Source organism: Prionailurus viverrinus, chromosome B3 (assembly GCF_022837055.1).
Source record: "Prionailurus viverrinus isolate Anna chromosome B3, UM_Priviv_1.0, whole genome shotgun sequence".
NCBI lineage: Eukaryota > Metazoa > Chordata > Mammalia > Carnivora > Felidae > Prionailurus > Prionailurus viverrinus.
In genome coordinates this window covers 2,945,733-2,968,126 of record NC_062566.1, presented here as the reverse complement: position 1 = coordinate 2,968,126, position 22,394 = coordinate 2,945,733, and the positions used below count along the sequence as shown (strand labels likewise).

Here is a 22,394-nt window from a genome sequence, read left to right as displayed (position 1 = left end):
CTCAGGTCATGATTTCGCAGTCCGTGAGTTCGAGCCCCGCGTCGGGCTCTGTGCTGACAGCTCAGAGCCTGGAGCCTGTTTCAGATTCTGTGTCTCCCTCTCTCTCTGACCCTCCTCTGTTCATGCTCTGTCTCTCTCTGTCTCAAAATTTTTAAAAAAATAAAAAAATAATAAAAAAGAGAAGTCTTAATCTTGTTGGAGACACCAGAAAGAACCCCCCACCCTTCCCTCGACCTGTGTCCCTGGCTCCTCCCTCGGAGAAGTGAGTGATGTATCTGACGGGTGAGATGAGCAGAGTCCATCATCTACCATCTGGTTTCTCTTCGGAGCACGGCTCACACAGAAACGGGAGACTCTCCCTCCACATGTGGTTTTCTACAGGGCTGCTGAGCTCCTGGCTTGCAAAAGGTAAGTCAGGCAATAACACCCCCCCCCCCCACCGCCCCCATGCAACTAGATGAACATCCGCTGCTCAGACCCAACTCCTGTGTGCGCATCCCGAATTCAGGATTTGGGAGAGGCACCAAGAAGCCCACTTTGGCTTTTTAAGTCCAAGCAATTTTCTTCAGTCCAGCAATAAAGCCCGACTTTTGATTCCTCTCTGACCCCTGTGTGTGTGTTTTTGGCTGGTTCTGAATTATCACCTCAGAACAGACTGGATGCCAGAATCCAGTGGGAGGGGAAGAGAGAAATGTATCTCTGGCTAGTCTTGGGCTGGAGAGGATCTCCAGAGGGGGCTTAATCCTCCCACTCCTTGAAGACAAGACCGAGGACAGGCCAGGGGGACAAGCAGTCCCTCTGTGGCTAGGGCTCTGAGGGAAACCAAGGTCCCACTCTACAGCGTCCTTACTTTTAACTGTGGGGAGTGACCCCCACCCCGGGCCCGGGTGCAGTGATGCCCCTCCAGGCTAGGGGTCTTCCCCTTCTTTGCTTAGCCACCTTGAAGCACGTGCTTCTCCCCCCAAGTACTTTTTTAAAGCCAATTACTGTGTATTTACAGTGAGTACAATTATACCTAATTACTTAATTAGCATGACTGCATGCAGCTACTAACTTTGAGTATGTGATTATCGCACGGAAGCACAGAACAGATGAGGTCATGATATCCAACAGGAAGGCAGGTTGTCTTGGCTCAGGAAGATGGAGGGAAGTCTGTCTCTTTGGGCTAGTTGGTTACAGCTCCAAAGTGTGTGCTCACAAATGTCTAAGGTTTTCATGTAATTGAGGGGAAATGGATAGTCTTCCCGGGACAGGGAAAAACAAATACCAAATGTCATGCTTAGTTTATGTCTAGATCTGGGGGTCCTGGGAGTCGGCGACCAACAGAGGTTAATCTCTAGGGGCTAGGACCCTCAGGACAAGTATGCGGGCCCAGGACATAATGGCCTTGACTCCCAAGATAACCCATTCTGGCATCATCTAGCTCTTTCCAGAAAGAAAGGCAACTGGTAATGTGTCAGAGCCACCTTTTCCTCCAGCAATGTTGGGATCACCAAACCGAGCATCGCAGGATCCTCAGGGGTCAGCTACTTAGTCTAGTTGTATTTGAAAACAGGCTTAAAGAAGAACCAGAGGGAAACAATCCTAATCTACGTTCACTTAAAATGTCCTCTGAAAGAGTCCCTGGCGAGCAAAGCCTGGAGACAGCCCATCACTGAAAAAAGCTAAGGCAAAATGTCAATATTACCTTCACCAACCTCTGATCCAAGCCGTACATGTAGTTGGCCCATCAAGATCCACCCAGCAGAATAAAGGAGGAGATGCCTCCCCCCACCCCCCTCCACCCACATCGGTCCTATTTCTCTCTGTGTCACGTCTAGCCAAGCCGGCCTTCTAAATCAGCCACAGGGAGCAAATGGCAGACCCTGGTATGCCAGCTTCCTCTTCCCAGCTGCAATCCCAGAGGACGAGTTCACAGCCCAGCCCTGTAACCAGATCCCCCTCCTTCCATCAGGCAAGTCCATCAGAACTTCAGCTAGAGAAAAACCTAGAAAGCCTTACTCTGCAGTAGCAGCTGCCGCCACTTCTGCTACTCGTTTGGGGTGGGGGGGCAGCCTCCCAGACAAAGGAGCCCATTTTCCATATTTCATCTGCAAGTCCATTATGCTGAGCTAAGTGGCTGGGAATAAACACCCATCATTACCCAGCACTAAGAGATGTTTGTTAGTACAGAAGGTGACAGAAATCTATATCATGCCAACGCACTATTAATACTGCATTATATGCACAGGCTCTGGGCTTCCTACCACAGCTGGGAAACTGGCTTCGGCAGCTCCCCTTCCAGAAGAGGCACGCTCCGTGGCCGACTGGCCCAGGAGAGGAGGAGGAGATGAGCCACTCGCTCATTCCCGATGAAGGAACCACTGGTTCCAGCTGAAAGGGCACAGACCTAGAGGCTCCAGCTTTGGTTATCTGTGTGCAAGTCATTGTCTGGTAGGCCGATTGGGTTAGGGGGGATGCCCTAAGGCCAGCACCCCCAAGCAGCTGCAATGTAGCCAAAGAGGTGTTAGGAAGGGCAGGTCCTCCACTCCACCCCAGGGCCCAATGTAGGGTTACCTGCCACTTAGTAAGAGCCCAGTGAAGGTCTGCTCAGCGGCCAGGGAATGAAGGAGAAGAGAGAGTTTGAGGGAGCCAAAAGAGATGGGTTTCGACAGCCTTATGAGAACGAGAAGCTATGAAGAAGACCCCGGGACAGAACTGCCAGGTCAGCCGGGGAGGGTGTGTGGCAGATGTAGGGAGACAGGAAGAGGGGACCAGCCAGGAGGGGCTGAAAATCAAATGCACACCTATGGTTCCAAGTACAGACACTGGTGTAGAAAACAGAACCGGTACAGGAGGCCCAGGAATCCAGAGCCAGCTTGACAATGACACGTGGGGAAAGAGAAGGCATCAGCAAGGCTTCGGGGAAACCAAAACAGAAAAGGAGTCAGAGGCTGGAAAGGTGAAGGCCACCAGGGGCTGGGCTTGGCCCCATGGTAAACTCCCCAGTCAGTAAACCGAGGGGCCGGTTTTGCAGTGAACGTGGTGCCTGGCCTCTGACCAGTGACAGGTTAGGTGTGAAGCATGCTCACTATTAGTCTATGTGAGCATCCAGTAAAAAGTATACAATCAGCAGTTGCTGGTAGGGCTTAGAGCACAAGAGAAGGTACATCATACACACATGTGTATGCACACACACACACACACACACACACACACACACACACTCACACTCTCCAGAAAGCACACTAAGAAGGCAGGTGCGTACTATCCCAGGAGATCCTCGGGTAGGAGCTGTTTGGCAGAGGCCAGTCTAATACAAAATGAAAAGAACCAGACTCAGTGAAGCCACTTTGAAAAAGCCAATTTGGCAGTCTCTTACAAAGCTAAACATACTCTCCCCATACAATCCAGAAAACACACACACCTAGGTGTTCGCTCAAAGGGGTTAAAAACTTATGTCCATGCAAAACCTGCCCACAAATGTACGTAGGAGCTTTACTCATAATTGCCCAAAACAGGAAGCCACCAAGATGTCTGCCGTGGACTGAGTGGGTCCCTCCAACAAGAGATATGTTGACATCTTAATCCCCAGCACCTTGGAATGTGACCTATTTTGGAAAGAGGGTCACTACAGATGTAATCAGTTAATTCAAGATGAAGTCATACTAGAGTGGGGGGGGCACTCAGCCACTAGGCCCGATGTATGCAGAAGGCAGCCATGTGAGGCTGGACACACAGAGGGGGTGCCATGAGAGGACAGAGGACTGGAGAGTTGTGTGGTTGCAAGGGACACAGGCAATGCCGCCAGAAGCTAGGAAGGGGTGAGGAAGGGTTCGCTAAGGGTTTCAGAGGGAGCATGGCCCACTGACCTCCTGTGTTAGACTTCTCGCCTCTTGAACCTCAAGAGAGTAAATTTCTATTGTTTGAACCCACCCAGTTGGCAATACTTTGTCACAGCAGCCCTGGAAAATTAATACAATGCCCCCCAATGGGTGAAGGGATAGGACACTGCGGTACATCCATTCGATGGAGCCTTAGTCGGGATAAGAAGAAATAAGCTATCAAGCCACGAAAAAACTTGGAAGGGAAGAACCAAAAACGCGCGTCACTAAGTGAAAGAGGCCCATCGGAAAAGCCAACACACGGTAGGATTCCAGCTATGTGACACCCGGAGAGGGCAAGACTGTAGAGACAGTACAAGCATCAGTGGCTGCCAGAAGGTGGGGAAGGGAGGTGGACAGGTGGGCCGTAGGGGACCTTTCAGGGCAGTGAAACTGTTCTGTGTTGACACTGCTCTGTCACAACTGGCACAGTGAATGCTTTCATAAACCATGGACTTTAGTTGGTAATATGTCAGTACGGGCACATCAATGGTAACGAATGCACCACGCTAACACAAGATGGCAAGAACAGGGAAAACCGGGGGCAGGCGTGTGAGGGAGTGAGTGGAAACTCTCTGTACTTCCTGCTTAATTCTTCTGTGAACCCGAAACTGCTCTAAAAACAAAAAGTAAATAAATAAACACAAATGGACTCAACCCCAGGGCCAAGTATTGCCTTATCCGAAGGCAACCACGATGCCCTGGGGACTTGATTCTGTGAACAAGGGTAAGTGCCGATAGCCAGACCAAGGCTGACCCGGCCACGTGACCACAGGAAGCTTCAGCCAAGGTCCTCCTGGGAATCCCATCCCTCAAGAGCCCATCCGCAGCGCTGTCCTGATCCAGGAAAGGGGGAGCAAAGTGAGCCTCCGTAAAACAATAAAACTGTCCTCCTTCCTCCTCAGCCAGCTGTGGTGAGTGCAGAAGGTACAGAGTGAATGCCTGTGGATCACTGCAGTCCTTGGCAATGAGGCTGGATGGGAAATGGGAGGGACGCTGGTGTCTGTAGGCCTGGGTTTTCATCTCAGCCCCTCCCCCAAGAGCCACGTGATCTACAAGTCATTCAAGCTCACTGAGCCTCAGTTCTTTATCTGTAGAATGGGGACAGCAGCCTCTTCCTCAGAGAGGGGGTGCAAGATCGCCTGAACAAAAGATGTACGATGCCACCCCAACGTCTGGTCCAGAGGAGGCTGCTGACGCAGACCAATGACCTTTCCCTTTGTGTCTAGAAAGTCTGGGCCGTGAGGATACACTCACCAGGCGTCCTCAACACACACTGGTTGGTTCCTCCTTTGCCTCTAGTCCCACACTGTATCTTCAATAGATAATGGAGAATTACGACACAAAGGAGCTACTTCTCGGAACACATTCAAAGTCAGGTTTGGGAAACAGAACACACATTTTTGAGAAGCGACAGGATGACCTAAGATTTGATTCAAAGTCATTCAAGACTAGTGCGCGGCATTTACTCTAAGCCAGGGGTTCCCGGGGGGGAGGGTCACTTTGCCATCGCCTGGGCCTAGGAAGAGGTTGGAAATGAGCCAGATGCTGAACGATGAATAGGGGTGCAGAAAGGAAGGAAGGGGTAGTGTGGGGGCCGAGTGAGGAGGGGAGATGGGCATTTCAAGCAGGAATTACACTAAAGCAGCAGGTGTGGGATTGGTGTTCCGGAAGGAAGCCACCAGGGGTAAAGGCCGGTGAAGCACCAGGCAGAAAGGTGGAAGGTGGGCTCCACGAGTGGCCCCGAGGAAGCAGGGGGTGCCATTTGCCACTTGGAGATCAGCTATAGTTGGCAGCAAGTTCCTGAGCGTAGGGACCACGCGTGTCCCGTTCCCCACTGTTTCCAGAGCCTAAAAGGAGGCCTGCCACAAACCCTCAATAAATCCATTTTGAACGGATGAAAGGGAGAAAAATCAGCCCAACGACAGTGACTCGGAGGAAGACAAAGACAACACAAAAGGGTGCGGTCTAGTTTTGCAAAGAGATCAAGGGTGGCCAAGTCAGGGCCCCTGGAGAAGCAGAGAGGGAAATGGAGCTGCAGGGCAGGGACCTTAAGGAGGTTCGGGGGTGAGTGGAAGGTGAGCAAACAGACACTCTCTGCAGGGGAGGAGAGGGGAGGGGACGGCTGGCCGGGGTGGAGCGGAGACCCTGGCAAGATCAGAGGGATGGAGAGGTGGGGCGGGCCGACTCTGGGAAGGTAACAAGCAAGACAGAGACACCCTGTGAATAAGGCAGGTGCCCTGACCTGGGGACAGAGCAAGGGAGGACGGGAAGGCGGGCACAGGTTGGCTCCCCAAACGGCCTCTGGTCTCCCAAGCAAGAGGCAACGGTCTTCTGAAAATGGGTTTTGGAGAAGGGGATGAACAGAGAACTCCAGGGCTTTATGCAGGGCCAAGGCGCCTTCCAGCTGGCCCGCGGAAAGAGCCAACGCGTGACTCCTCAGGCAGCAGCCGGGATCCAGCCCCAGCATCTGCAGGACAGACTGCAGCCGAGGGCTGTCGCGAGGGTGACCAAGGTAACCGAGGGCTCCACGTCGCTACAAACACCGCCACACCTCCCCCCGCTGGCCCATCTAGACCGGCCCCGCAGTTTCTAGTTCTGTAGGATCTAGCCCCCCATCGGCTGTGTGACAAGGAGGCCTGTATCCATTCCTTGATATTTTCGAGAACCAGGGGGGCTGTAAATAAACAATGAGGGGGCCTCATTAGGCTTCAGATTCCATACCTACTCCCGAGGAGGAGCTTTTTCATTCAGGTCTTTCAGAGTCCCTGGAAAGGCTGAATAAATTGAGAATAAAGACAATGCTGAGCACGGAGTGCTTGCTGGGAACACAGGCAAGCATCTGATAAGGGAAGGTATGAGGCGATCCCCAAACGTCCCTGCAGCCCTGACAGGCTAGGAAAACTGCCGGGGACCAGACGGAAAGACAGATAGAGGGAAAGGAGGGGACAGGAGCAGCATCCTGACCTCTCTGGTCAAAAAGGTCCCACCATTTATGGTAAACACGTGTTGCGGAAAGAAAAGTGCTTTTGTGCGACATCCATCACTGGGAAACCGGGGGAAACAGTGTCTCAAGGCAGGTGTACGAGTCCCTGCAATCTCTCCCCACGTTGCACATCTCCCATGGGACGTGGGAGGGAATCGATGGGAGAGCCCCCAGGAGATGATAGGAGGTCTTTTCCTCCCTTAATACCCTGTGCCTTGCCATTCTCCCTCCCCGAAAGGAGTGACCCCAGCCCCGTCTGCAGAGTCACGAATGTTCTCTGCTTCTTGATGTGCCAAGGCACGTGCGGTTTTAATTATTTATGACAGTGTCTCACTGCACACGGGGATGTGCCGCGGAGTCACTTTTCTCAACTGATAAAGCCTTTGTCATCAGAGACCTGCTGCCTCTTGGCTGGCAAATCTCAGCTGAGAGGCGGGCCGGGCACTGCCTCTCCCCGTCAGCATGAATCAGCCGGGGACTCACAGAGGCGGGGCTAGCCAAGTCCCGTTACAAGGCTCCTGCGCACCCCTTGTTGTTGCCACCCATGTTTTCCGAAAACAGTTAGGGGCCATCCGCGGTCTACTGACAGGACAAAATATGCTGCTTCCCCGAAAAGGACACTTCCCTTGGTATCGGAGGGTTTTAACGACCCGAAGGCAGCTTGTGATTTCCTTCACTGGAGGTATGGCTTGTTCCCTTATTCCTTCCAGTCTTCATCCATAAACCTGCTTCCCCTCCACCTCCACTGACCCCTTCTTGTTTACAGGGACGTACTGCCTGGATCCTTCAATAGTCCGCTTTGAATCACAAATGCAGAGATTAGGAAGGAAGGCTCTTCCTCCACACCATTTCATAGGGCGATAGCTCCTTGGCTGGGACTGGATCCCCACATCAAAGGACACTCTGATCCCATAGCTCTCTCCACGGCTTGCACTTACTCTGATGGCCCAGGGGAAACCTCCTTCCCACGTGCCAGATTCATCCCCACCCGGCAATCGTCCTGGGAAGCTGGTATCAGGAGCTCACGCGACCCAGAGATTAGAACACCAGGAGCCCAGAAATTCCACCCTCGTTATTCATGGATTTTGGATTTACAAAGTCGCCCACTTGCTAAAATTTAAGCGTCACCCCAAAACCCATACTCTTGGGCGCTTTTATGGTCATTCGTAAACAGGCAAGCAGTGGCGAGAAATCCGAGTCACCCAACGTGCACATTTCCACGTGACGTGCTACCTTCTTATTTCAGCTCTCCTACCGTAAATGAGCGTCCCTTCTGTAGTCCCTTTAGTGCCATTTTCTGCATGTGTGCTTTTTGTGGGTGATTTCACTGGATATAATGGCCCCAAGCATAGCACTGACTTTCTAACGTTCCAATGAGCAAGAAGGCTGTGGTGTGTGTGCCTTATGGAAACAACAGGTGTGTTAGGTAAGATCTGGGTGCTAGAAAAGCGTCCTTCAGGCATGAGTCATAGTGCTGCTGACTCTAAGTTCAATGTTAATGAACCAGGGATATCTATTAAATAGGCGTCTTTAGACAGAAGCACACATAAAACAGGTTATGTATTGATTAGTTGATAAAAACGCTGTGACCAGATGCTCACAGGAACCTAACCCTGGATGTCTCCTAGGAGCAAGGGTTCAGCAGCCACTAATTCAGTGTTCACGGTGACTCTGTTGGAACGTAACTACTGTAAATAACGAGAATCAATTGTGTATTCAATACAGCAAGGCCTAAGTTCTGTTCAAATGCTAACATGGCTCTGAAAAGCTCAGCAGCGTCAACTCTAGACCTGGCTTGGACTCCATGCTACCACCCCAGAAAGCCTTTCCTTCCAGCCACACTCAGGCCAGTCCAAGATGAACCTGACCGGAGGCAAGACCTTTAGCCAGAGCAGAACCATTCTTAGCACTGTGTTCCCCCACTATTTATCTGACACACAGGTATTTTTCTTCCCTTGCCCTGGTCCGGAACCCAGATATCCTTCCTCTGACACTGACGGGGGTGGGCGTCCGATAAACACAGAGACCAATTCTGGAGGACACCCAAGGTTGGAAGGCACATGATGATCTCATTCTGACTCGAGCCCAGAACCTCCCACTGTGGTAATCCTCTCTCTAAAAATTGGAACCAGAAAAACAGAAGCAAAGGTCAGTGAGACAGCTGAATGCCCACTCTGCCGTAGGACGGACCAGCGGGAGCAGCAAGAGTTCCGTGAGCTACAGTGTGGCCCGAGTACAGCTCTTGGAAGAGCAAGACTCGAGGTGCCTCTTCCGTGGCCAAACCCTGAGCCCCGTGGACAGAAGAGAACCTACGGCACAAGCCTGGGGACGGAGAAGGGAACTCGCAGCCTCCCCGTATCTCAGTTTTCCTGTCGGAAGATGAGGCCTTACCATAACCCAGTCTTTCCATCCCTTCCAGCTCTCAGGCAATCTCCAGGGGCCTCTGCTGTCTCTCCTGAACTAGCCGACCATTTCTTGAGGGCAGGAGCAGGGGAGGCTATGCGCTGGGGTTGCCAGCCCTACACTGACCCTGGGACACAGGGAAGGGAAGAACTGCTGGCTGGAAGGTCCAAGCCATGGAGGCTCCGGAAGCTGGGAGAGGCCCTGGGAGCTGGGAGAGGCCCTAGTAGAACTCAGCAGGAACACAAAGAGAGGGGCTGGAACCAACAGCAAGTAAGAAACGAGGAGGAAACAGGTGCCCTGAGTCCTCTGATCAGAATGAGACATCTGCAGAGGGAGGTGAGGTGTCCAAGTGCTGGGACCAGGATCAGATGCTCAGAAAGTGCGCACTTCGGGGCACTGGAGGGGCAGCTAGAGAGATGTTTCCATTCAAAAGGTGCCCACCACCCTTCATTCCCTTGCCCTCTCATGGAGGAGGCTGGGGTGGAGGGTCCGATAACATCAGGGGCTGTTGTCTGGACAGAGTCAGGTTACACTTCCTAAATGCAGAGGCCAGGTCTGTAGAGAAGACCAGCCTGGTCTGTGCCCCCTGCCTTACTGGGAGCACCTCTCCATGTGGGGCTGGGGCTCCTGCCTCTGGGCTACTTCTCATCCTGAGCCCCCTCTGCCCCAACGGAGACCCTTTGATGAGGCTATTTTTTTCAAGTTTTGAGACAAACAGGGAGGGTCTCTTAGAGAGTGGGAGGTTAGCAGGTGGCAGGTCACCTCAGAAGGTTCCAGAACCCCAGCTAGGTGGTCTGTTGCCATGGCCCCTCCCCTGCCCTCCCCAGAAGGGACAACATTCTACTCCAGTACTCACACGTGTCTGGCTTGTGGCAGTTGTGTCCCTGACGGAAGTACTGGGGGTTCTCAATGACTGGGATCCGGGTCATGCCGATGACCACCGTGTCTGGCCCAGCGTCCAACGACGAGGGTGTGGTGATGCCATGGTTGATGTGGTGCAGCGGGCTGGCTGAGTCCTCCTCGCCGCTGATGACAGCCACGGGGCCTGCACACACCAGGAGAGACACAGGACTCTGATGAGGTCATGTCTGGCCAGTGCCTGGCCCTGCCCACAGACCCTTTCATGATTTTGGCCACCACATTTCCATAAGAGTAAAATCCACTGCAAGAGTATTCCCCGAAGGCTCTGGAGTCTGCATTCAAAGAACCACCTCTGCATTCTCTTTCTTGAGAGAAACATCCACCCTATCACACACCATGGAAACAGCTGCAAAATAAGAGTGTATCAAAATGACTAGGGCATGAATTATTTGTACTTCCCCCAAATCCAAATTAGTTCAAAATAATGCAAATTCTACATGAGTTCTTGGCTTATGTAGGAACAACGGGCTGAAAATTTTTTTTTTTTACACAGCAGGAACTTGCACCCTGCCCCTCCTCCCTTCAGGAGCTTTAAAAACGATTTTTTAATTTTTTTTCATGTTTTGTTATTTATTTTTGAGAAAGAGACTGTGAGAAGGGCAGAGGCAGAGAGAGAGGGAGACAGAATCTGAAGCAGGCTCCGGGCTCTGAGCTGTCAGCACAGAGCCCGATGCGGGGCTCAAACTCATGAACCGCAAGATCATGACCTGAGCCGAAGTCGGACACTTAACTGACTGAGCCACCCAGGTGCCCCAGGAGCTTTAAAAACTATTGGTGCTGGGTCCCACCTCCAGATTTTGATTCAGTTGGTCTGGGGACAGACCTGGGCATCAAGATTTAAAGAGCTTCTGTGTGAGTCCCTGGCACGGCCAGGATCTGGAGCCTCTATTAGAACCTTGGAGGCTGAGAGCCTTTCCAGAGTGGCCCGTGGAATCCTACAGGAACGTATGTAGCTTTCGCTGGACTCTATCACCTCTACCTCTCTCGGTCCACGGGGAAATAAGCCCAGTATGAGCCCAGAGGGAGCCTGAGCCAGCTTTCAAAGTGACAGTAATTTGTCTGCATCACTGATAGCCTTCAGGCAACTGGGTCAGTATCCCACTCTTGAAGGATCCACCCTGCCCCAGTGGCTTCAAGGAACATCATTCGTGTCTTCACCAACCCCGACTCCACAATTTTCTAACCCAAAGAAGAAACCCAGTAAGTCGGGTTATTTACAGAGATAATTATTGCCACCATCTTGGCAGAGCAATGGTTCTGTCTGGTGGTGAGGTTCTCCCATACGTACAAACAGAACCCGGATAAAGTGCATTAGCTGTGACTGTGGCTTCATACAACTAGTGTTTGAAATGGCTGCTTTGCAAGACACGTGGTCCCAAGACAAAGTACCTGCTGTGATTTGGTTTTGTGACTTGAACAATATTTCCACGGCAGAAATCCATTACATCTACTGAAGTTTATGGGGAGAATATTTCCCATCAAATAGAGAGGGGAAGCACCAATGAGGCAGAACTAAAAGGGAGACTAGTAAATGCAAGCTGGGGACCCTGAATTCTATTCCGTCGGCACAGACAGGCTTATTCCAATCCATGACAAATGCCTGATGGTGTTTGGAGACTGTGTGGAAAAGCAGCAATGAGTGGCGATAATCACTTGCCCTGCAACCAGAGAGGCCAGTGCCTGAAAACACCTTGTAAACTTTGAAAAACTTCATCGTGATTCCAATTCATCAGTGAAAGCAGAGCACGGGTTTTTACCACTCCTCCCACCCCAAATGTCTCTAAAATATTAAAAAAGAAAGAAAGAAAGAAAGAAAGAAAGAAAGAAAGAAAGAAAGAAAGAAAGAAAGATTAAAGAAATATTTGTACACAAAGAGCAAGAAGAGGGGAGATGAGAAGAAATAAGATATTTCAGTGTTTTGGAAGATGCAATGTAAAATAGGAAAGCTCGCTTACAGGGACTGCAGGGGGAATATTTACGGAAGGTCAGCTCTGCGGGGTGGCCTAGTACTTGAAGGGACAGGGTCGCCCAGAAGGCTGGGCTAAGGCTCAGGGCTGGAACAAGGTACCCAGGCCATCACCTTGCTCCCAGTCTAGTGGTTTCTTCCTGGAGAAAATTAACTGGAAGGGCTCCGGGGAAGGACTGGCCCCCTTCTTCTTGCTCCTAGAAGACAGAAACCAAGAATGACCGTGCCTGCCATTTACCCTACTCCTCATCTCTTCTGTAGGAGATTCAGGGGATGCTTCTCTGCAGAAACCAAATGCCTCAAAACAAACAAACAAAAAACAAAACAAAACAAAAAACACCTAGCTGTTTACATGTGGCAGTCTCCCAATGAAGCCATGCTTACTTTGTGATCATGCCACAGTGAAGGCTAATAGTTGACAAGGCCCATCTGTGTGTGTAAGTGCTTTCTAATCCTTGATTCCTAAATATGAGAAAATAGCCCAGGATCACCAGACACTTAGGCAAAGCTGCAGCATGAAAGAGAGAGTGCAAGACAGACAATCAGGGACCGACAGGAAACGGAGGCAATGCAGGGAGCAGAAGACTTTTTTTCTAAATCACTAATGTCCTCAGAGAGACCAATGAAGATATCACACCCATAAAACAAGAGGATATTTAAAACGTGAACAATTTAAGGCTAAGAAAAAGTCCCTGAGAATTATGACCATTAGAATTCGAAAGTCAAAGAACAGTGGAAGAGAAAGCCAAGGAAATTTTCCAGAAACTCAAACAAAAAAGAAAGAGGAGGTAAATAGAAAGGAAAAGATAAAATTAAAGACTCCATCCAGAGACTCGATATCTAATTAAAAGAAAGGTAGGGTAGGGAGAGGGAAGGAGAGAGAATAAAAAGATTAAAGAAAGGATTAAAAAAAATTAGGGAAAAATTTCTCCAAATGATCTGTCTACTCAGTTTCCAGCACAATTAATACACGCCCGTGTGCATATGGTGTAAGCACACGCACCCCCCTCACTCACACACACACACACACACACACACACACACATGCATCAAGGCACAAAGTTATGAAATGCCAGCATCTTGAGAGAAGACGCTAAGAGCTTGTAGGAGGGAGGGAAGGGTCCCATTTCGAAAGGAACAGAAATCAGAAAGACAATGCAATTCTCCATTACAACCTACTGTGGCTTCCCTGTGCAATTCCTTCAAAATTTTGACGGACAAGTTTTCAGCCAAAACTCTACCCCTAAAAGTTTATTCACTCATTGTAGAAAGCAAAAGAAAGGTATTTGCAGGTGTGTAGACATTCGCCTCCCCCTATCCTGGGAAGCAGCAGGAGGGGACACTGGCAAGACAAAGGTACAAATGGGAAAAGAAGGAATAGAAGATACAGTTCCAAAAAGACCAAAAAACAGAAGCCCCCCCACCCCCCACCTCACCCCCTTCTGTTCTCAGCATCATGGGATGTGGGTTGTTATGTGACACGGAGGCAGGACACCACATCAGGAGGAGTCTGGAGAAGACAGAACGTTGGGACGTGAGCCTTTTACTGTTTCTTTGAATCTGTGTCTCACGGAGTCAATGGACAGCGAGTGGTCAACAAAACGTTCCAAAGCCTGTAATCTAAAACAGTCTCTGCTTTCTCAACGTTATTCTAGGATCTCAAAGGGATAGGTAAGCGCCACGGGGAGGACAAGGGTCCTGCTACAGATTCCTAAGCCACGGGAAGGGATGGGGTCACCCAGGAAGACTTCACAGAAATCTAAGAATAAAGCAAACGTCGAAGCCCTAATACTTAAAATGCAGGCAGAGGAAGGGGAGCAGGGAAAGGAACATGAGAAGAAACAGCCAGAAAAGCAGAAGAGAATCAGTAAAGGACACTGTCTTAGAAGTTAAAGAGGAGAATTCCTACAAGTTCAAGAGCATCACATACTAAGGCCAAGTAGGGTGAAGAACGAATACAGACCACTGTACATGACAACACGAAGGTGGCCTTAATGACAGCAGTTCCCACAGAGGAGTGACAGGAAGAAAACATTCAATTACAGCGGGTTGAGGAGTAAATTAGAGATACCGTAATTGTCATAATAATTTTTATTACTGTGTGCATTCTACGCATCAGGCTCTGTAAATGCAACTCCTTTAACTTTATAATGCTTCTGTGAAGTCGGTACCACCATTTTCCCCATTTTACAGACGGAAGCACTGAGGCATAGAGCCGTGCCCTGCCCAAGGTGATGCTGGGATGCAAACCACCAGTCTGCCCAGAGCCTGTGCGCATGACCATTACGCGGCGCTGCCTCCCCGAAAGCACAGACTGTGGGCGAAATGGTTTGTTCAAAGGGACGCTTGGTCAATTCTGGTACATTATCCTCCTCGTGACCATTTGCCTTCAATTGCAGGTCCCTGAGACCCTTTTTAAAGAGGTTCCTCTTGATCCTTGAGAATGGGGACAAGAGTGAATCACCTCATTAGACTCACGAAGATTACGGGTAATTCATCACGAGCTCCGGGTCCCAGAGCTGCTGAACGCTTGTATGCCGCTACATCCACATCAAAAAGAGCACTGTGCCGTCAGACCGCTGTCTGGTCCCTGAGGCCCTCTTACTCACCTCTGCTCCTCCATAAACCACAGTCCTTAAAATAAAAGCCAATAAAGAGTGCAGAGACCCATCACTTCAAAGAACATAAGAGGACACCCCTGTAGCTTGCTCCTGCCCACCTGCACCAGCGTCCAGCACAGTGCCCAGCACGGCTGCAGCCGGTGCTGAGTGAGGCAAATCCTTTCTTTGGGACAGGGCTGCCCTGGATACGGCCGGACATGTGGCCTCTGTGGACCTGGGCATTAAAAGCCAGTATCAGATTCATCAGTGGTAACAAATGTACCCGGGCACTGGGAGTGAGGGAGGCTATGCATGGTGGGGAAGGGGAGGGGAGGGACACAGGAACTCTCTGTACCTCCCACCCAATCTTGCCATGAACCTAAAACTGCTCTAATGGAAAATTAGGGGCACCTGGGTGGCTGTCGGTTGAGCACCCAACTTTGGCTCAGGTCATGATCTCGCAGTTCCCGAGTTCAAGCCCCGCAGTGGGCTCTATGCTGACAGTTCAGAGCCTGGAGCCTCTTTCAGATTCTGTCTCTCTCTCTCTCTCTCTCTCTCTCTGTCCTTTCTCTGTTCACACACTGTCTCTCTCAAAAATAAATGAAAACATTAAAAAAAAGTGTTTAAAAAAATAAATGTTAAGAAAGCCAGTCTCCCCACCCAACACACAATATATTTCCCGACACCCCGCAGGATGACAGAACTGCCCCAGGTTGAGATCCACTGACGGGGCACCTGCATTCATTCTAGGAACTGATTTCTCTCACCAGCTCTGGCCACTTCTCACATCACTTGCCTCAGGGGAAAACCCACAGACCTGGGGCCCCTGGGCGGAAAAAGCATTTCTTCTCCCCTTAATAACCAGAGAACAATGTATGCAGACATAAAGGAGAGCGAGTAATGGGGGGGAATCTCATCTGTCCAGGGAGCCCCCTGTTTTCCTGAAGCCACCAAAGACTACGGCAGGTCAGGAGGAGGAGTCAAGCTTGCTGTCTTCCAAAGTCTCCCAACACACACACACACACACACACACACACACACACACACGCACACCACACACACACACCTGTCTAGTACCTGTGACAGGCCTCTCTGCTGCACTAATCCTAATGTAGTACACAATTATTTTGTTATGCCGCACTAACAAAAAGGAAGAGAGACAGGCTTGCAGGCTGTTAAGTTCCAGCTTTTGAGAGAGAGCCAGGAGGGAATACAGGTCTGCTCAGACATTCCCATCACATAATTTTTTCCCCAAACTAGTGCTTCCTTTCTTTTTCTTTTAGATCTATAGTGGGTTTTGTGCTTCCAACCATGCCATAAGAGAACCACTGGATAATCAGAGAAAGCTCGATGGCCCAGGCAGGTGTCGTGCCCAGCAGGATGGTCCGAGCTGTCCTTACAGAGTCTTTCTCTTTCACTTTCCGCTCCTTCAATGGGAAAAAATAAGGGGGCCAAAATGGAGTAGTTCAGATTTTCATTAAGTGGTTGATTCCAATGTGGGGTTGGGTCCCCCCAGAAAGCAAAGGTCTCTGATGAAAACATGAGACGGAATTTCACTGTGGTAGAGTGAACTCTGACCCAGGTGAGTGGAGGCCCCATCGTGGAGGAACTGGGGGGTGCCAAGTTGCCATGAGGTCTGCAGGGAAAAGGCATCCTGCAGAAGCTCTGAGGAGTCAGGGTCCTTAGTGATAAAGGATATGGGGGGACGTTGCACAAAATGAGCCAGGGAAAAGCAACAGTGTCCCTGGTAATGTGTTAACACACAAACACTCACTTCCCCTTTCATCAGGGGGAAGACTTCTTTGGAATCACTTCACCAATGTCCTGCCTTTGTCACTAAAATCTTTCTGTTCCACCAACTCCCTAACTTTCAAAGCATTAACAATTCTCAGAAGACTGTCCCCAAGAAAATCCAGCCACCAATTCAACACAATGGCATTTGCTCAGCCAATATGCAGAAGTGGTTCTCCTCCAATTTCCAAAGGAATGACTCAGAGTCCCAAGGATGTAATTGTGACAATTATTCTCTTTTCATCTGACCCTCAAAATATACTGTTACTCCCATCTGACCAACTAGAACACGGATCCCCAAGTAAGCTTAATAATTCAGTTTCCAAAAATTGCCTGTGTAGGAAATGATGGAGCCTGTATCTGAATCTATGCTTGTTCATCTCCAAAGTTCTTCCTCTTCCCACCCAACTACCCATGTTCTCAATAGTACTGCTGACATGAAATATTTTTTGCAAGCAGACCTTGGTATAAATACATGAGGCCATATAAAGAAGCTGGGACATCTGAACCAAGGAATCGAAAAATAGATCACCAAATATCTTCAAGGCAGTACAAACTCATATAAAATAACTTTGGGCAGTCAAGGCCAAATTTATGGCTCAACTATAAAATCCTAGGCCCAGGATCCATTTCTACATTCCTTCATTTATCTTTGTACTTACTTCCAAGGTGGAGGCAATCTCACCAATTCAGAAAACCCTCTTACAACAGTGATTGTTATGAGTGCTGTTCACCAAGTATTTCTAGGTGCTGGCAGGAGGGCAGTTTTCTGTACCCCTTCAAGTTAGGTGATGCCCCATCGCTTTCTCTGGCTAATGAAAAGTGAGCAGAAGTGACATGCATCACTTCCCCATGGAGGCTTTAAGATCCAGTGTGTGACCTGCCACCTTCTCTTTTTCCTGCCTTGGCAAGTGTGGAAGCATGAGGCAGAGCCTCGGGCCACTCCTGCCCCTGGGTGAGGCAGACACAGAGCAGAAGGCTCCAGCCAACACCAGGCGCATGTGTGGCGTAAGTAAGAAATACGGCTTTGTCGCACAAAACCATTGAGATTGACGGGGGTGCTGTTTGTTACCACAGCATAACCTAGTTCATGCTGACTAATACAGAAATGAAACCATCCCCACATTTAACAATGTTACTTGAATGTTTTCCTTCACAACATCTTCAACAAATCTTTACAAAAGTATCCCATGCAAAGGATGCTCCTTTCATCCTCAATGATGTAATTCCTTTTAAAATGTCTCCTCCCAGCTCTCTGTCCCAAAATTGAGCTCTAATCTAATCTAATCTAATCTGGTTCCACATGGAGCCAGACCATGACCTCCACTGTTGGAAGAGACTCCTCCACCACATATCTGACTTGGGAAGTAAAAGAAAACAACCCTGAATGGGTCTCATGTTTTCAATGTGTCAGAATGAAGCAAACAAGCCAACCTTTGAATTAAGAAAATGATTTTTTAAAAACCTCAACCTTTTCCTACTGATAAAAATCAAATATTGATGTGTCCCTGGTGAGTGAGAGCTTCGCATCAACAAATCTGGGAGCAGGAACTCATAAAATGGAATAAAGTGAGAGCACAACAAACACAATTAAAAACCCAGCCACGCTCAGAGAGGGATTCCATTTACTGTCTCATAAAAAAGAGCCTAGTCCTCAGAGGCAAACAAAAGAAAATCAATTTCTTTAATTTTTATTGGCAGATGTGGGACAGAGGCCAAGTGAACACGGGCTGCGCCCAAGAGCGTACCTGGAGACAAGTCACCAAATGTCTGTTCCTGGGCCAGCTCCTGTGTTCCCTCCCCTCTCTGTCTCCTCCAGCTTCCAGACAGACGTAGCCCCCATGACCTCAGGGACTCACAGGCCCTCTAGGCTGCCCAAGAAGCCATGCCCTCCTCACTTCTTGGTGCCCCTTCCTGAATCATTTCCCAAAAGATAAGCTCCATTCTCTGGCTTGAATTCCCTCCCAGCCTCTTACAGGAACCAAAGGTACTGTTCATGCCTCCTAGCTTCCCTAGCTTGGGGGTTCTCATCGGTGATTGAAAATGATGCCTCTGATCAAACAGCCCAAGGGCACACATTTAAGGAAAGAGAAGGCAGGACTGAAACTAAGAACAGTGGCTTCCCTCACCTCAGTTAATCACCACAACCCTGGGGGTAGATCCTGTCATCCAAGGGATGCCACTGAGGAACCTGAAGCTCAAGGAGCTTGACCTTGTCCAAGGTCACAGAGTTAATAAATGGTAGACAAACCCACATCTATCTGACTTCACAGTTTGGGCTCATTTTGTGGCACCATGCTGCCTGACCCTCTAGGATTGTTTTTCTGACACTGGGACAAGTGATAACGGATCAAGCACAATCTCCCTCCCATTCCCAATCTTTATTCCATCGAGAAGCCATCTGTAAGAAATCTGGCTTCATTTAGGAGTGGAGCTTATGACATTTCCAGAGGACTTTAGACCCGGAACCTGTGCACCACGTTGTGGTTAGAAGGAACAACTCCTGTGTAGGAGATCCAGGCAGAAGAATGGCAGGCAGCAAGGGACCCGAGAACAAGGAAATATGCATCCTAGAGGGAAGGCAAACATCATCAGCTTTCTCCAAAGACTATACAGACAGCATTTCAGAACATTCCAGGCATAAACAGGAAGCGAATAATTACCTCCCAGTTGCATATGTAAGACAACTGGAATACAAAATGCTGGTGCTTCGGTCCAAGGCCCCACAAAAAGCTTACATCTCAAGTCTCAGCATTCCTCAATTCATCTTTAGCCACTGTACTTGGACTAGCCAGTGTACCCCAAAATAGGGGCACTCACCTCCCACCAAAGAATTATGCGGAGCTCTTCCCCCAGCCTCGTGGGGACTTTTGGCGAATGGAAGGAGACATCGTACGTTGTGAGCATGTTGTACCAGGTGCTGGCATGTGGGATCACTGATGTCTCCATACCCTTCCCACACTCACATCACTTTTTCCACTAAGGGAACTATTTTGCGTAATCTGCAACATCTTAGTTCAACACCGTGACCAAGAGAGTGACGGGCCAAATTTGTATGAGCTAAAGCCCATATGCCTCTGAGTTTACCTAGTTCACGAGTGGGAAATGCAGTACCTAAAACCCCAAGGGTTGCCCTGTGGATGAAAGGTCAGGAGAGACAGAGGCCCTGCAGGTGCTGGCTGATGGGGGCTTCCCGGAGGGCCTCTCAACAGCTGCACGGGCCTCACACACTCCTTTGCAGGCAACAGCTCACCCAGGGTATGCCTGAAGGAAACTCTCCTCATAATGCTTCTGAGTACATGTGGAGAAATGCCACAGCATCTTGTCACCTGCGGAACACTGGGCTTCTTTCTCCAGAATAGCTAATCCTTTTTGAGCACTGACTGACCACCAGGCACTGTCCTGGGCTTCGTGTCATATGATCTCATTCAGTGCTCACGGTGGCTGCATAAGGTGGGTCCTGCAAGCAGAGTCCGAGCACTCAAGGGGTCTGCCCAAGACACACAGCTAGTGAGTGACAGCATCGTGATTCTAAATGGACCAGTAAGACTCCAGAGCCCAAACTGTTCATCACTCCCCTATATCCTCACGGTGCGTAATTGACATGGCCTCAAATTGGTGAGGTTCACAATGAAAACACTTCAGAACAACAAGACCCCTAAATCTCAGACACTGAAATGAGGTCAAATTTATGGATGGAAGTCTAACGATTCTTCCAGGCCATTCTGAGCTTGTAAACTCAACCCCAAGCCTTGGGAATCCTGTGTTCGTACCCAGCTCCCCCTGGGCTTGACAAAGAGCCCATTACCTTATGACAGACTAAAAAGATATTTCTCTCCTTATTAGAAAATGTTCACTGGGGGGGCGCCTGGGTGGCGCAGTCGGTTAAGCGTCCGACTTCAGCCAGGTCACGATCTTGCGGTCTGTGAGTTCGAGCCCCGCGTCAGGCTCTGGGCTGATGGCTCAGAGCCTGGAGCCTGCTTTCGATTCTGTGTCTCCCTCTCTCTCTGCCCCTCCCCCATTCATGCGCGCGCTCTCTCTCTCTCTCTCTCTCTCTCTCTCTCTCTCTGTCCCAAAAATAAATAAAAGTTGAAAATGTTCACTGGGAAGATACAAGGCCTCCTAGATGCCTCAAATAGGGAGAGGAATGAGATCACAGAACCTTTTAGAATGGGGGACCCATGACAGATGTTAACTAGGCTTACTGTGGTGATCATTTCACAGTGTATACAAATATCCAATCATTACGCTCCACACCAGAAATTAATACAGTGTTATGTGTCAACTGTACCTCAACAACAAAAAAAAGACAGGAGGGTCCCATGATTTTGTGCATTAAAACCCATAATCTAATATCAATGGAAGCCCCTCATTTCTGTATGACTCATTATCACTCACAAGGCGATTTCCTCTCCATGAACTCACTTAATCACCACAGCAACTCCCTGAGATACTCAACACCCCCTATTTCACAGATGAAGAAATGGAGACACAGAGCTGTTAAACTGACCAACCACAGAGTCAGGGGAGAACTCTGACTCCAGCTCTTCTGACTCCTAGTCCAGTGCTCTTTTGAGTTCACATCAAACTTACTTCCTCTAGAAAAGTAAAGGGTGGTTCTCCATCTGGGAGTAAGACCCAAAATGGCATTTCTGGGAGCTGTGAGGACTCCCCACCAAATGGATCTCTGTGGAAGTTGTTTGGGGATTTCAGGAGTTTGGCTGTGAATCCCTTACCTATGATTTCAAAGTGATAAGGAGTGACTTCTAAACCACAGGGCTACCACACATGATAAACCCAGACAAAGGGAAAGTGTGCCTCAGGAAAGGAAGTGCAAGGCCAAAGTCAGCCCCATCAACGTCCAGCAAAAACTGTCCCACAGAAGGCAGATTCTTGTGATCGTCCTTGGAAGGGACAACAGGGCCTGTCAAGACATGCCCAGTTTTCTCTGCAGTCTCAAGGTGAGAAACCAGGGTTCTCTGGTGGTATCCACAGAGTTCAGCAGGCCCTCAACATCATCTGCTGAGGGTCCCACACCCTGCACTGTCTCACAATAGGCCCTGTCCTTGTAGAGGTGATGGGCTGTTGTGGGTGGGCTTCCTGGCCTTTCTGTGGTCTCTCACCCACTGCTCACTCGACTGGGGGTTGGCCCCTGCCCACCTTGGTTGAACATCACCCAGGCCCAGCTCTCTGTCAAGGCAAGTGTTGTCTCCAAAAGGACTATATGTCCAGGTCTCAGAGCCCTGTAACAGCAACCCTCCACCTGGCATCCATGGCAAGGGTACCAACATAGATAAGTCACAGAGTGGTCCTATGACATTTCCCTTTGGAAATTAGTTATGCCATTAGCTTGTGTTATAATGTTCACGAGAAACACCATGTCCTTGAAAAACTATGAGAAAATTCTATCTATATTTGACCCCTACATTTGAACTTGTCTGGTCAGACTGTCCTGGGGTCAACACTGATCTCCTCATTCATCCCAAATTCAAGCTCCTTAGCTCTTGAAGTCTCTACATCATAAAACCCTAATGGTCAAGAATCCTATCCTGTAGATCTTTGAATTCTTCTGAGACCCTAGTAAAATGCCTTTAATACAGCAGGCAATTAGAAAACATACATTGCGGGGGCGCCTGGGTGGCTCAGTCGGTTAAGCGGCCGACTTCGGCTCAGGTCACGATCTCGCGGTCCGTGAGTTCGAGCCCCGCGTCGGGCTCTGTGCTGACAGCTCAGAGCCTGGAGCCTGTTTCAGATTCTGTGTCTCCCTCTCCTGACCCTCCCCCATTCATGCTCTGTCTCTCTCTGTCTCAAAAATAAATAAACATTAAAAAAAATTAAAAAAAAAAAAAGAAAACATACATTGC

At 49.4% G+C, this 22,394-nt stretch overlaps 1 protein-coding gene across 10 annotated transcripts in view; it reads right to left on the bottom strand.

Moving 5' to 3' along the window:
• The window catches only part of NTRK3 (neurotrophic receptor tyrosine kinase 3), a 551,343-nt gene that overhangs the window by 150,776 nt on the left and 378,173 nt on the right, over positions 1-22,394 (bottom strand). For all 10 annotated transcript variants that reach the window (XR_007153153.1, XM_047863605.1, XM_047863604.1 and 7 more), the window contains one exon: positions 10,109-10,297. Coding sequence is in view for 9 of the 10 variants with exons in the window: in XM_047863605.1 (XP_047719561.1) it covers positions 10,109-10,297 (189 nt within the window). In the remaining variant the exon portion in view is untranslated. The remainder of the gene's footprint in view (positions 1-10,108; positions 10,298-22,394) is intronic.